General features: G+C 45.3%; 2 protein-coding genes across 2 annotated transcripts in view; both read right to left on the bottom strand.

Annotated features, from left to right (window-relative positions):
* LOC308518975 (protocadherin alpha-C2) overlaps window positions 1–5,708 on the bottom strand; it is a gene marked incomplete at its 5' end in the record, with an annotated part of 138,374 nt that extends 132,666 nt beyond the window's left edge. Inside the window, one exon of the mRNA XM_081090824.1 lies at window positions 3,327–5,708. Coding sequence (XP_080946950.1) covers window positions 3,327–5,708 — 2,382 coding nt within the window. The remainder of the gene's footprint in view (window positions 1–3,326) is intronic.
* Window positions 5,709–12,351: 6,643 nt separating this feature from the next.
* LOC308520289 (protocadherin alpha-2-like) lies at window positions 12,352–15,943 on the bottom strand (the record flags this gene model as incomplete). The annotated part of the gene is given in 2 exon segments (XM_081092785.1): window positions 12,352–12,447; window positions 12,453–15,943. Coding segments are annotated over 2 exon segments (2,499 nt in total). The 5' UTR covers window positions 14,856–15,943.
* Between the last annotated feature and the right edge of the window lie 11 nt (window positions 15,944–15,954).

The following is a 15,954-nucleotide window of genomic DNA, read 5'->3' as shown; positions in this document are numbered from 1 at the left end:
CATATTCATATATATCATTATTAAACAGAAATAAATTTTTAACTTAAAGCTGATGTGCATAATGATCACAAAATGCAAATACCTAAGAATCAATCTAATGAAAGATGTATAGAACCTCTACATTAAAAATTTATAAAATATTAAGAAATTTTACATATTTTTTAGATAAATAGACCATGTACATGAATTGATGACTCTTTATTATAAAGATGTCAACTAGTTTCATGTTCTTCAATACTAGATTCAATGCAATACAAATCAAAACCTCACGAAGTTCTTTTCGTGGAAAATTTAGGTGGAAATGAAAGAAGCGAAATGGCATTGATGCAAAAAAAGTTACATAGATTAGAACAGAAAAACACCATGCATATATAATGGACAATTGTTTTTTTAAAAAATATGTGGAACTCATTTTAAAGAAATGGTCTTGATCCAGTTGAATATCCCTGGGGGAAAATTATTCTTGATCCCAAGTGATAGAGAATAAGAGTGCAAAATCAAGAAAGGGGTTATATCCAGAATATGATAAAATTGTAAAAATAATAGAAAAATACAACAGCTATAGAAAAATAGGCAGACTATGTGAACAGCTATTGCACAAAATGGAATGTAAATGTAAAAAATTTCCAATAATACAAAAGGTGCTCAACCTCATTTATAAATCAAGAAACATAAAACTGAAATACTAAACACACCCAGCAAAATGATAGCCACTTAAATAATCTGGTAATGCTTAGTTTGGGAGCTATGTAGAACAATAGGAAGTCTCATACACTCTAGCACTAGTGTAAACAGGTAAATGCATTTGGGGAAAATTGTTTGGCATTATGTATTAAAGATGAAGATGTGTACATATTCTATGTTCCACTAATCTCATTCATAGTTTTAAAAATGAAAAAATTGTATACATGGGTACTGAAAATTTTACACATACATTTATAGCAGCACTATTTAAAATAGGCATAAAGAGAATGCAGAGGAAACCAAGATGGCGGCATAGGTAAACACCGGAGTTTGCTGCCTCAAACAACCACTTCAAAAATACAACTAAAAGACGGAACAGACATCATCCAGAACCACAGGAAGACTGGGTGAGTGGAAATTCCACAACTAGAAGGAAAGAGAAAAGCATACCAAGACTCAGAGGGGGCGCAGTGCAGAAGTAAAATACTAAGGTGCAGAGGTGCATGTGGAGAGGACTGGCGGCTGAGGGCATGGTTGTCGTTTTCAATCGGGAGGGAGTCTCAGGCTCTGAGCTCCAGTTCCAGGCGAGTCTCTGGGGACCCAGACTCATATGGGAGAAGCGGAACGGTCTGGCATCAGTCGGAACTCCAGTGCAGCTTCCTCTCCGAGGGGCAAGCAGGGATTGTCCAGACACTGAGAAGTGGAGCCTCTGAGAGCAGCCATAACTGCTAGCCCCGACCTGTGGATCCCGTGGGACCCGCCCAGCCCAAGCCCTGCAGGGAGGCTTTTGCTGGAGAGCTTAAGGCAGAGGTTAGATTAGCACCTTCCTAGAGATCCAGGAGCCAAGAGCCACCCAGAGGTCAGAGTGGGACCATCCAGTTTGCAGCTCTGTGGAACCATAAAGGACACTCTCAGGGGGCAGACTCAGTGAGCACCAAAGCCCCATTGAAGCAAGTCTTGTCCCGGAGGGGTGTCTCCAGCACAGAAGTTCTCCCACTGCAGACACAGCTAATTCTCATAGCCAATTGGCCTGGAGGTCAATTCCTCCCATTGATACCTACAACAATCAAGGCTTAACTACAACAAGACTGTGCACAAAGACCACAAGGGGCTGCACCAAGAGTGTCCTCCTCAGGTAATCAGGGAGGCTGAACCACTGGGCCCTATAGGACACCTAGCACAGAAAACTGCTTTATCAACACAGGGAAGCAGCCAAAATGCAGAGACAAAGAAAAAGGACACAAATGACAGAAATGGAGGAAAGCAAACTGCTGGATATAGAGTTCAAAACCACACTTTTAAGGTTTTTCAAGAATTTTCTAGAAACTGCCGATAAACTTAATGAGATCTACAAGAAATCTAATGAGACCCTCGAGGTTGAGATAAAGGATCAACTAGAAATTAAGCATACACTGACTGAAATAAAGAATATTATACAGAATCCCAACAGCAGACTAGAGGATCACAAGAATCAAGTCAACGATTTGAAATACGAAGAAGCAAAAAACACCCAACCGGAAAAGCAAAATGAAAAAAGAATCCAAAAATACGAAGATAGTGTAAGGAGCCTCTGGGACAGCTTCAAGCATACCAACATCTGAATTATAGGGGTGCCAGAAGATGAGAGAGAGCAAGATATTGAAAACCTATTTGAAGAAATAATGACAGAAAACTTCCCCCACCTGGTGAAAGAAATAGACTTACAAGTCCAGGAAGCGCAGAGAACACAAAAAAAAGGAATCCAAAGAGGACCACACTAAGACACATCATAACTACAATGCCAAGAGCAAAAGAGAAAGAGAGAATCTTAAAAGCAGCAAGAGCAAGAAAGTCAGTTACCTACAAGGGAGTACCCATATGACTGTCAGCTGATTTCTCAACAGAAACTTTGCAGGCCAGAAGGGAGTGGCAAGAAATATTCAAAGTGATGAATGCCAAGAACCTACAACCTACAAAATCAACCTAAGTTACAGAGCTAAAACCCTGGTTGCATTTGGGAAAGAAAAAAAAGGTGTTTGGGAGATGTATTTGAGTGGCTTCTGGATTAGAGCTAAAAGAAGTTTCACTTTCTTTCTTTTTTTTTTTTTAGTATATTTTATTGATTTTTTTACAGAGAGGAAGGGAGAGGGATAGAGAGCTAGAAACATCGATGAGAGAGAAACATCGATCAGCTGCCTCCTGCACACCCCCTACTGGGGATGTGCCCGCAACCAAGGTACATGCCCTTGACCGGAATCAAACCCAGGACCTCTCAGTCCTCAGGTCGATGCTCTATCCACTGAGCCAAACCGGTTTGGCAGAAGTTTCACTTTCAAATAATTAATTGGCCAATATAATTCTGTCTGTACACATTTCAATTATGGGCAAATAACAAGAAAATGCTCTCTAGAAAGTTAATTCCAACTGATAACAAGTAAGTGGAAGATAGTATACACAGAGTTAATAACTATGGTTATATGTATGCCTTGGTGCCCTGTAATTCTGTAATATTTTACTAAAATGCCTAAGAAGTAAAGAAATTTAAGTCAGAGAAATTTGATTCTGAAAAGTCTTTTAAATTAAGAATAAATTAATAAAAGAAAAGAAAAGGAAACTTCAGATTAAATTATTGGGTTTAAATAAAAAGATTTGTAAAAACTAACCTTTGAGAGGGAATTCCCAGTTGCTGGCTGCTGGTCTTTGTCCCCAGAGTCCGGTACACTGGGACTAAAAGCCATGAGGTCTGTCTTGGGCGGCCCCTCCCCAGAGCACACCCTCTGCCGCCTCTGCTGTGAGTACGACCAGCTGCCCACGGCGCTGGAGCACACCAGCACGGGCTTCCTCGGCCCGCACGCACCCTCCGTGGGCGGCGCCCAGCACCGCAGAGCCGTGTACAGCAGCAGCGAGAGCACCAGCAGGCTGGACACCGCGCAGATGGCGATGATCAGGTACACGTTCACGTCCACCAGCGCCGCCTCCGCGTTCTCAGGGCCGGAAGAAGCTCGCGACCCGGCCTTAGGCGCCTGGCCGCTGTCCACCAGCGACAGCAGCACAGTGGCCGTGGCCACCAGCGCCGGCTCGCCATGGTCCTTCACCAGCACCAGCAGGCGCTGGCGCGGAGAGTCCGCCTGGTCCAGGGCGCGCGTCGTGCTGACCTCGCCCGTGTACAGCCCCACGCGGAACGGGCTGCGCGCACCATCCGCCGCCGGCAGCAGCTCATACGACAGCCACGCGTTGTAGCCCGAGTCCGCGTCCACCGCGCGCACCTTCGCCACCACCTGGCCCGCGCCCACCGACCGCGACACCAGCTCGCTCACAGCACCGCCCGGGCCGCCTGGAGCCGGCGGCAGCAGCGCGGGCGCGTTGTCGTTCTCGTCCAGCACGAACACCCGCAGCGTCACGGTGCTGCCCAGAGGAGGCTCGCCCGCGTCGCGCGCGCTCACCTGGAACTGCAGCAGCTCCAGCTCCTCGTGGTCCAGAGGCTGCAGCGCGGACACCCGGCCGCTCTCCGCGTGCACCGACACGTAGCTCGACAGCGCGCGCTCGCCCACCCGCCGCTCCACCAGCGAGTAGGACACCAGCGCGTTCTCCTGCGCGTCCGCGTCCCGCGCCGACACCGTGAAGATGTGGCGGCCGGGCGGGTTGTTCTCCTTCACGAACACCGTGTGCTCGGGCTGCGCGAACAGCGGCGCGTTGTCGTTCACGTCGGCCACCTCCACGGACAGGCTCGCGGTGGTCGACAGCGAAGGCGAGCCCCCATCCCGCGCTGTCACCACCAGCTCATAGTTCGCCATGCTCTCGCGGTCCAGGGCGCTGTCCAGCACCAGCGAATAGTAATTCTTGAAGGTGGACACCAGCCTGAAGGGAACGTGTGGCGACAGGGTGCAGGTCACTTGCCCATTGACACCAGAGTCCAGGTCAGACACCCTTATCAGGGCTATGACGGTGCCCAGTGAAGCGTCTTCTCTGATTGGGAGTGACAGGGACTTGAACTCCATTACTGGGACATTATCATTGGTGTCTTCCACTTCCACCATAACTGTACAATGGCCAGAGAGTGGAAGCTGTCCCTTATCAATGCCCTCTACAAGAATCTCATAGGATTTGCTTTCTTCAAAATCGATATGTCCCTTTACCATAATTTCTCCAGTAACTGAATCTATGTGGAACTTGGATTTCACATTTGGTAAAATATCAGTTGATAATGAATAAATAATGTCTCCATTCAAGCCTTCGTCTAAATCTGAAGCATTAAGTTTAATTACCAACGTCCCATTGGGAACATTTTCTGGTAATTTCACTACATAGAGTGTTCTGTCGAAAGCTGGGGCGTTGTCATTGGCGTCCAGCACGGTGATGTGTAACTGAATGGTGCCCGTCAGCTCAGGTTTGCCACCATCAGTGGCCGTGAGCACTAAAAAAATCTCTGGAGCTTCTTCCCTGTCTAAAAGTTTCCTTAAAACAAGTCCGAGACGTTTTACCTGTTCGCCTTTGGAAGGTTTTTCCAGCGAGAAATACTCATTGGAGCTCAGTCTGTAAGTCAGCAGAGCGTTCGCCCCGATATCTGCATCCGAGGCGCCCTCTAGCGGAAACCGGGAGTCAAGCGGCCTGGATTCCGCGATATACAGATTCTTTTGTGTTCTCGGGAACACAGGCGGGTTGTCGTTAATGTCCTTCACCTCCACCTCCACGTGGAAAACCTGCAGCGGCCGCTCCACCACCACCTCCAGGTGGATGCTGCACTCCAGGCTCCGCCCGCACAGCTCCTCGCGGTCGATACGAGAATTCACAAACAAAATGCCATTCTGCAGATTTACCTCCAGGAGGTCCCCGCGGTCCTTGGACGCCGCCCGGAACAGGCGCGGCACCAGCTCCGCCAGCTCCAGCCCCAGGTCCTGCGCGATGCGGCCCACGAAGGTGCCGTGCTTGGCCTCCTCCGGGACTGAGTAATGGATCTGGCCGCTCCCCGCCTTCCAGGTTGTGAAGAACAGAAGGGAGAGCAGCAGACGCCGGGATTCCTGGCCTCTTCCCCAGGAAATCTCCATCTCATTAAGGGATCTTATTTCAAAATCAAAAGATATCTTCCGACCATTCAGTCCACTGTCGCTGCATCCTCCATTTTCCAGCATCTGGATAGTGGATGCAGCTTCTTTACAATAAGAATAGAAGGGATTTTTTTCTTCCTCTCTCAGATCATTTCACGGTACAGAGCGACATCATGTGGCTCCAAACCGTAAGTAACCCATCCTGGAAATTCGTCCTCTAAGCTGCTAAATCTTACCTGTTCTTTCAGCCCCCCCCCCCCCCCCCCCCCGCCTACTTTGATGCTACTGACGAACAGAATCACATTTTGTACGACTGAGGCACACATTTTGTACCACCGATTGTGTGTGATCCTTAGTTTCACCAAAGGGGCAGCTTTTAATTCCATGGAAGTCCTTTTTTCATTCAGGGTTTAAGTATTTACAGAGACGCAACTGTAGCTACACACACTTTGTAAACATACAATTGTAAAGTGGTGGTTGAGAGGATTCCTGTGTTCCTGAAAATGCAGGAAGGTTGTTATTAATGCTGACACACCTGTCATCTTTGGATTTCATATTCCAGGTGTTGAAGTCTTCAGAGACTCTATCTATAGGGAACCTCTGATTCCAAGAATAAGCCATTGAAAGGGAAATTTGAAAATGGTAAAAATAAAAAATAAAGAAAGCAAAAGCCAGCGTTTAATTGAAAGTCTTCCTTAAATCATCTAAGGGCTGACGGGACAAGGAAGTTTTAACAAAGAAGTCGGTTGTTATGGTATATAATTTATATGAAAAAGTATTCCAAAGAATAGTATTCACTGAAATCCATTCACTTACCATGATCAACACTAGTATTCTCATTTTGTCTCATGGTTTATATATTCTTGCCTATTCTCCATTAGACTTCTCCATTAGAAGTCTAATATGCCTAAACTTCTACTTTCTCCTATATTGTTCACATATTTTAGTCAAAGTGGTCACTTTTCTGCTTCCAACAAAATATTTTACTAAACAAACATACTCATTTTGTCCCTGTCTAAATAACAGCCATCATTTCCAAACTCTTAGCAAAGCAACTTGCCCCATTTTATAATCATTTAAAACTTCCTTGACTAGTGAAGACTTTCATGATTAAATCAATTGGGCAGGCACCTTTAATTTCTTTTATATACTACAGCATCCAGGTTGGATCACTTGGACCATTTATTACATTAATTTCTCTTTTGTGGATATTTTTATATGTATGTATGATCCTCTTTTTTGAAATATAAACTTTTAAAAAGAATAGTTGTGTCTTTTTAAAATATATTTTTATTGATTTGAGAGAGAAAGGGAGATGGAGAGATAGAAACATCATTGATGAGAGAGAATCATTGATCACCTGCCTTAAGCCTGCAACCCGGACATGTGCCCTTGACCAGAATAGAACTCAGGACCCTTCAGTCCATAGGCCGATGCCCTATCCACTGGGCCAAACCAGCGAGGGCAATAGTTGTGTCTTATAGTCTAAGTAGCTCAGAATACTTAAGTAGTATTTGCTGAACATGTACCTAATAGAATGGTTTGGTTCTCTTCAATTGACTAATAAAATGCATTAAATTAAGGTAGTCACATAGCTAGTCAGGAAAATATGATGTCTCACCAGCCTCTATAACTTTCCAGAGATACAAATATATTATCCTTAGGCATTACCCTAATTAATATATTAATTGCCACATTGAAAACCTTGGATTTAGCTTAGTTTTCATTCCAGTTTCTTTTTGTTGTTGTCGTTAATCCTCACCCAAGGATATTCTTTCCTTTGATTCTTAGAGAGAGTGGAAGGGAGGTGGGGAGAGAGAGAGAAACATCAATGTGAGAGAGACACATCGATTGGTTGCCTCCCACATGTACCGGAGCGGGGATCCAGCCTGCAACCAAGGTACTGCCCTTGACCAAAATGAAACCTGTGATCCTTCAGTCTGCATGCAAAGCCACCACAGAGCCAAACAGGCCAGGGCTCATTCCAGATCATAGTCATGATCTTTGAGACACCTGAGTTTTAATAGTCAATGAGTAAGTACCAATTAATACAGCACACTATAATTTGCTGATATTAAGAATTTTAATATAGAAGGACGTGCTGGTAGCCATTTAAACTTTCTTTGTCTCTTATGTTCATAAACCTCTTTCCCCCTTTGTTGTCCAATTGTCTAGGACAAAAAAAAAATCAATGTAGTGAAAATACCTTTAGCCTCCCTTTTATGAAGAGCCACAGTCACAAATTTTTTTCTGAATTAAAACATTAATCACCCCTAACTGGTTTGGCTCCATGAATATAGCATCAGACTGTGGACTGAAGAGTCCTGGGTTTGATATGCCTAGGTTGTGGGCTCAATCCCCAGTGTGGGGCATGCAGGAGGCAGCTGATCAATGATTCTCTCTCATCACTGAGGTTTCTCTCTCTCTCTCCCTCTCTCTTCCTCTCTGAAGTCAATAAAAAAAAATACATTTAAAAAATAAATAAATAAACCAGTCTGGCCGGCATGGCTCAGTGGTTGAGTGTTGACCTATGAACTGGAAGGTCACAGTTTGATTACCAGTCAGGGCACATGTATGAATTGTAGGCTTGATTCCTCAGTGTAGGGCCTGCAGGAGGCAGCTGATCAATGTCTCTCTCTCATCATTGCTGTTTCTATCTCTCTCTCCCTCTCCTTTCTTCTCTAAAATCAATAAAAATATATTTTTTAAAAAACACTTAAATCAGAGTGGTTTCACTGTTTGAGGACCCAAACTGCAGATTTGTACTTTGTGATCATGGGTGTCAAACATACTGGAAGAAAGTGAAAAGGACTCTCTGTCCATTTATTTTGCAGAATAATTAATACATAGATGAGAATGCAACAGAATAGAAACTATTTGGAATTCACCTGTTATAGCAGCAATACATCCTAAAGAGAAAAACTCACAAGTCTTTAAAATGTCTTATTAGCTGAGAACTTTAGAATTGTAATTTTGTTCATTCATTTTCTCACTATTTTTAATAGTAAGCATTAAGAAATCAACAGGAAGTGAAATTGTAACCTTCCCTTTATATCATCATTTAGAAAATATTCTAGTAATTTGAAGAGGAGAGCTTGATTTTAAGACTGCTGTCCTGGGAGACAAGAACTTTTCATGACCCTATTATTTATAACTAGAGACCCGGTGCATGAAATTCGTGCACTCGCGGGGGTCCCTCAGCCCAGCCTGTGCCCTCTCGCAGTCCAGGAGTCTTTGGGGGATGTCCGACCGCTGCAGAAGTGGGAGAGGCTCCCTCCACCACTACTGCACTTGCCAGCTGTGAGCCCAGCTCAGGGCTTCTGGTTGAACGGCACTCCCCCTGTGGGAGTGCACTGACCACCAGGAGGCAGCTCCTGCATTGAGTGTCTGCCCACTGGTGGTCAGTGTGCATCATAGCGACTGGTTGTTCCACCATTTGGTAGATTTGCATATTAGCCTTTTTATTATATAGGATAGGATGAAAACGAGGCCTAACAAAACAAATAGTGACCTGAGGTTGGAAATGTTGTCACTAATACTAGCTAGAATAGACAGCAGCAAAGAATAGTGCCCGAAAAAAGAAATGAAAGGTAGAAAGAGAGGGATTGTCTCACTATTTTATATGTTAGCCTCCCTCCTGCAATGTAATTGAGTGTTAACCAGGTTTCAGCAAGGACGTGTGAACAAGGAGGTAGAAAGTTATACTAAAGGCCTGATGCATGGATTCGTGCACCTGTGGAGTCCCTCGGAGTGGCCTGCCGGGATTGGTCCAAAACCAGCAGTGCAATGCCGCCTGCCAGTCCTGCCTGCTGCTCTCGCTTATCCCAGCCCCGCTGTGCCTGCCGCTGACTCGCATCAGATGGATCCAGAGAGGCTTGCACCACTGCAGCAGCGCTTACCAGCTGTGAGCCCTGTGTCTGGGGTCTGTCGGTCAGCTGAGCTGAGCAGCGCTCTCGCTGTGGGAGCGCACTGACCACCAAAGGGGCAGCTCCTGTGTTGAGTGTCTTCCCCCTGGTGGTCAGTGCACATCATAGCGATGGGTCAACCAGTCATTCAGTCGACCGGTTGTAACAGTTGCTTAGGCTTTTATGTATATAGATAACTTGTGTGGAAATTATTTCATATAATTGTATTCATTGGAGCCCATTTCTCTCCCATGAGCAAGGTCTGTATTCTCCATTTTGTTTTTTATAAATACTAGATTTATAAATACTAGACAGTTCTCTAGTCTCTAATATGCCTAAGCTTTGGTTTCCAGTGGCAAGAAACTTGAATGGGAGCCCAACTCTTTGCTAGGGGAAATGACCAAATATCAATTAAGGGTATGACTAAAAAAATAATCTGACTTCCACTTTATTGGTGCAAGTTATTGGGAGCTTTGTACTTCCTACATGACACACATTAATAGACAGGTTGGTGTTCAGAGGAAGACCACCAACAATGGCACTGACTTACTGGACTTTTTGGATATTAGCATCCTTAATAATGTATGTGAAAGATGGTAGTGATTAATAAGGTTTTTAGGGCAGACACAGCTGATTCTCATAGCCACTTGGCCTGGAGGTCAAACCCTCCCTGGTATTAGCTATAACAATCAAGGTTTAACTATAAGACTGCGCACAAAGACCACTAGGGGGTGCACCGAGGAAGCATAACAAAATGCGGAGACAAAGAAACAGGACAAAATTGTCAATGGAAGATATAGAGTTCAGAACCACACTTTTAAGGTCTCTCAAGAACTGTTTAGAAGCCACCGATAAACTTAATGAGATCTACAAGAAAACTAATGAGACCCTCGATGTTATATTGGGGAACCAACTAGAAATTAAGCATACACGGACTGAAATAAAGAATACTATACAGACTCCCAACAGCAGACCAGAGGAGCGCAAGAATCAAGTCAATGATTTGAAATGCAAGGAAGCAAAAAACACCCAACCGGAAAAGCAAAATGAAAAAAGAATCCAAAAATGCGAGGATAGTGTAAGGAGCCTCTGGGACAGCTTCAAGCGTACCAACATCAGAATTATAGGGGTGCCAGAAGATGAGAGAGAGCAAGATATTGAAAACCTATTTGAAGAAATAATGACAGAAAACTTCCCCCACCTGGTGAAAGAAATGGACTTACAGGTCCAAGAAGCACGGAGAACCCCAAACAAAAGGAATCCAAAGAGGACCACACCAAGACACATCATAATTAAAATGCCAAGAGCAAAAGACAAAGAGAGAATCTTAAAAACAGCAAGAGAAAGAAACTCAGTTACCTACAAGGGAATACCCATACGACTGTCAGCTGATTTCTCAACAGAAACTTGGCAGGCCAGAAGGGAGTGGCAAGAAATATTCAAAGTGATGAATACCAAGAACCTACAACCAAGATTACTTTATCCAGCAAAGCTATCATTCAGAATTGAAGATCAGATAAAGAGCTTCACAGATAAGGAAAAGCTAAAGGAGTTCATCACCATCAAACCAGGATTATATGAAATGCTGAAAGGTATCCTTTAAGAAGAGGAAGAAGAAGAAAAAGGTAAAGATACAAATTATGAACAACAAATATGCATCTATCAACAAGTGAATCTAAGAATCAAGTGAATAAATAATCTGATGAACAGAATGAACTGGTGATTATAATAGAATCAGGGACATAGAAAGGGAATGGACGGACTATTCTTGGGGGGGAAAGGGGTGTGGGAGATGCGGGAAGAGACTGGACAAAAATCGTGCACCTATGGATGAGGACAGTGGGTGGGGAGTGAGGGCGGAGAATGGGGCGGGAACTGGGAGGAGGGGAGTTATGGGGGGAAAAAAGAGGAACAAATGTAATAATCTGAACAATAAAGATTTAATTAAAAAAAATAAGGTTTTTAGTATAATAGTTTTTAAATTATATGCAAGTATTACTTTCAACAAATTGTTCAAATGGAAAATAATAATTCTTAACAAGATTAATAATATTCTTTCAAAAAGAATATTTTCTAAATGATGATATAAAGGGAAGGTTACAATTTCACTTCCTATTGATTTCTTAATGCTTACTATTAAAAATAGTGAGAAAATGAATGAACAAAATTACAATTCTAAAGCAACAAAAATTATTCTATTTATTTTTCACCCAGTTGGGAAATTAGCAACAATACCCATTAGTGAAATGTGAGCACGAGTTCTGAAACAAATTAATTTCAAGTAGAGCAGAAGAACTGAGATTCCAGATGAATGAATAAATGAGCCATAGAAGCTCAGTAAGAGATTACAGATTTAATAAACTAATATTGAAACCGGAGATATAAGAGCATAATAAAAAGAGGGTGGTAAGCATTCAAGGTGGATTCATAAAATGGGCCAGTGACATTTGGACTGAAATCCAGTAGGAACTACAAATGAAAAGTGGCCAAAGCTGTTGAAGCGTGGTGTTGAGATCTGTACACCACGTTTGGAGTCAAATATTCTAAACAATGCAATTTATCCAGAAAAATATACTTAGTTCCTATCCGACCTTTAGTGATAAAATAACCCTACTACTGCAACTACGGGGGGGCGGGGAATATCTGCAAGTATGGTTCTCACTTCGTGCTGATTTGCTTCAAAAAAATTAGTCACAAGATGTTTAAACATCTCAGCCACAAAACCTGGAACTGGAAAACTAATTACAAAACACATAGAGCAATAAGTTGTAAAATGTTTCCAAAGGAGTCGAAATATTGAGGAACAAAAGACAAAGACATTCTGGAAAGGATTTTTAAAATTACTCACTTTGGCAGAAACATCAACATCCACATTCAGCTGCTCTTCTGTATCCCCGCTAAGTGGGCCAGGAGGAAGGCTAGGACTAAAAGCCATGAGGTCCGTCTTTGGCGGGCCCTCCCCAGAGCACACCCTCCCCTGCCTCTGCTGGGAGGAGGACCAGCTGCCCACGGCGCTGGAGCACACCAGCACGGGCTTTCCGGGCCCGCGTGCACCCTGAGTGGGCGGCGCCGAGCACCGCAGAGCCGTGTACAGCAGCAGCGAGAGCACCAGCAGGCTGGACACCGCGCAGATGGCGATGATCAGGTACACGTTCACATCCAGTAGCGCGGTCTCCGAGCTCACAACACCCGCCAACGCCTTCGACCGGGTCTTTGGCGCCTGGTTGCTGTCCACCAGCGACAGCAGCACAGTGGCCGTGGCCACCAGCGCCGGCTCGCCATGGTCCTTCACCAGCACCAGCAGGCGCTGCCGCGGAGAGTCCGCCTCGTCCAGGGCGCGCGTCGTGCTGACCTCGCCCGTGTACAGCCCCACGCGGAACGGGCTGCGCGCACCACCCGCCGCCGGCAGCAGCTCATACGACAGCCACGCGTTGTAGCCCGAGTCCGCGTCCACCGCGCGCACCTTCGCCACCACCTGGCCCGCGCCCACCGACCGCGACACCAGCTCGCTCACAGCACCGCCCGGGCCGCCTGGAGCCGGCGGCAGCAGCGCGGGCGCGTTGTCGTTCTCGTCCAGCACGAACACCCGCAGCGTCACGGTGCTGCCCAGAGGAGGCTCGCCCGCGTCGCGCGCGCTCACCTGGAACTGCAGCAGCTCCAGCTCCTCGCGGTCCAGAGGCTGCAGCGCGGACACCCGGCCGCTCTCCGCGTGCACCGACACGTAGCTCGACAGCGCGCGCTCGCCCACCCGCCGCTCCACCAGCGAGTAGGACACCAGCGCGTTCTCCTGCGCGTCCGCGTCCCGCGCCGACACCGTGAAGATGTGGCGGCCGGGCGGGTTGTTCTCCTTCACGAACACCGTGTGCTCGGGCTGCGCGAACAGCGGCGCGTTGTCGTTCACGTCGGCCACCTCCACGGACACGCTGGCTGTGGACGACAGCGAAGGCGAGCCCCCGTCCCGCGCTGTCACCACCAACTCGTAGTGTGACAGCTTCTCGCGGTCCAGGGCGCTGTCCAGCACCAGAGAATAGTAATTCTTGAAGGTAGACACCAGCTTGAAGGGGACGTGAGGTGATAGTAAGCAGGTCACCTGCCCGTTGGCACCTGAGTCGCGATCGGACACCATAATAAGAGCAATTACTGTGCCCAGAAGAGCGTCCTCTCGGATCGGAAGTGAAAGAGATGTTATTGAGACTTCTGGTGTGTTATCATTGATGTCCACAATTTTCACTGAAATTTTACAGTGCCCAGTCATTGACGGAGTTCCATTGTCATATGCAAGGACTTGAATCTCGTAGGATTTCGCCACTTCATAATCTAATTGTCCTTTAGTTCTGATTTCCCCTGTGCTGGGGTCTATTTTGAACTTGGTCTTTATAGTAGAGGGCACATCACTACTAAATGAATACACAATCGCGCTGTTTGATCCTTCATCCGCATCAGAAGAATTTAGTTTAATCACTAACGTTCCGTTTGCGGTGTTCTCTAACAATTGCACTTTGTAAACTGATTGGTCAAAAGTAGGTTCATTGTCATTCACATCCAAGACATTAATAAACACTTGAACGGTGCCCGTGAGCTCAGGTTTGCCGCCATCCGTAGCCACCAGTAACAAATTAACCGCGGCAGTCTCCTCTCTGTCCAGAGATTTCCTAAGCACAAGAGACAAAGACTGGCTTAGTTCATCATTTGCGTGTATGTCTAGAGAGAAAAACTCACTGGAGCTGAGCTTGTAGGAAAGAAGAGCGTTTACTCCGATATCTGCATCAGTTGCTCCCTCTAGAGGAAACCGGGAGTCAACCAGCTTCGATTCGGAAAACCCAATAGTCTTGACCGACATGGGAAACACAGGCGGGTTGTCGTTAATGTCCTTCACCTCCACCTCCACGTGGAAAACCTGCAGCGGCCTCTCCACCACCACCTCCAGGTGGATGCTGCACTCCAGGCTCCGCCCGCACAGCTCCTCGCGGTCGATCCGAGAATTCACAAACAAAATGCCATTCTGCAGATTTACCTCCAGGAGGTCCCCGCGGTCTTTGGACGCCACCCGGAACAGGCGCGGCACCAGCTCCGCCAGCTCCAGCCCCAGGTCCTGCGCGATGCGGCCCACGAAGGTGCCGTGCTTGGCCTCCTCGGGGACCGCGTAGTGGACCTGGCCGCTCCCAGCCTCCCAGGCTGCCAGGAACAGAATGGAGAGCAGCAGACGCCCGACCTCCGCGTCCTTTCTCATAGAAGACACCATTACCAATCCTCAGTGAGCTGATCAAATTAGAAAATCATGGTTTGTAAAATGTGAAATATTCTCCTCTCGTCTCCTGCTTCTCTTATTGTTCCGCTTCTTCTGAGTGACGATGGGGCTCTGGGTATTTTTCCTCCTAGAGGACACTCTGTGGTAGACAGCGACATCATGTGGCCAAAGGTAGGCATTACTGCTTATCCTATAGATTTAAAACTAGACTATTGTCTGGTCTAAGTTTATTCATAACTTTCATCTTTGAAAAATAGCTATTTTAAACTCTGGAATATATCATTTCCCCTTTTTATTGGGTTAAAACACATAAAATTTACCATCTCAACCGTTTTTAAGTATACAGTTTAGTATGTTAGTATATTCACATTGTTGTGAAACAGATCTCCACAACTTTTCACCTTACAAATCCGAAACTCCACTCACTAGACAACTCCCACTTCTCCACCACATACCCCCACACCATTCTACTCTCCGATTCTTTGAATTTAATCAGTTTAGTTACCCTATATTAGTGGAATCACACAGTATTTGTCTGTGACTGGTTTATTTCACTCAGCATAATGGCCTCCAGTTTCACCCTTGTTGTAGCATGTGATGGGTTTTCCTTCCTTTTTTAAGACTGAATAATATTATAATGTGTGTATATATCACACTTTGTTTACCTATTCATCCCCAGGTGTGTATATGCCACATTTTGTTTCGCTATTCATCCATCTGTTCATGGATATTTGGGATGTTTCCACCTCTTGGCTATTGTGAACAATGCTGCTATGAACATGGGTGTGAAAAATCTATCTTTCAGACCCTGCTTTCAATTCTTTTGGCTACAGTATGTCTTTTTTAAAACCATTTCTTCAAGTGATGCACACAGGAATCAAAGGGTACTTCAATCAATTATTTTTGTGATTTAACTTTGTTTTCTGAACTGTTTGCAGATGTTTGAAAGTTAATAATTTCTCACTTGGAAAATGTGTTCTTAATTTAGGAATATTCCATTTTATACTACATTTAAATATTTGAATAGTATAATTGATCCCTTTCTTAGAGCTAATGCTTTTATTAATTCTTAATTGGCCCCTTCACACAAAAC

The sequence above is a fragment of the Myotis nattereri genome (genome assembly GCF_964212035.1).
Source record: "Myotis nattereri genome assembly, chromosome: 5".
NCBI classification, from domain to species: Eukaryota; Metazoa; Chordata; class Mammalia; order Chiroptera; family Vespertilionidae; genus Myotis; species Myotis nattereri.
This window is presented reverse-complemented; position numbering and strand designations above follow the sequence as displayed.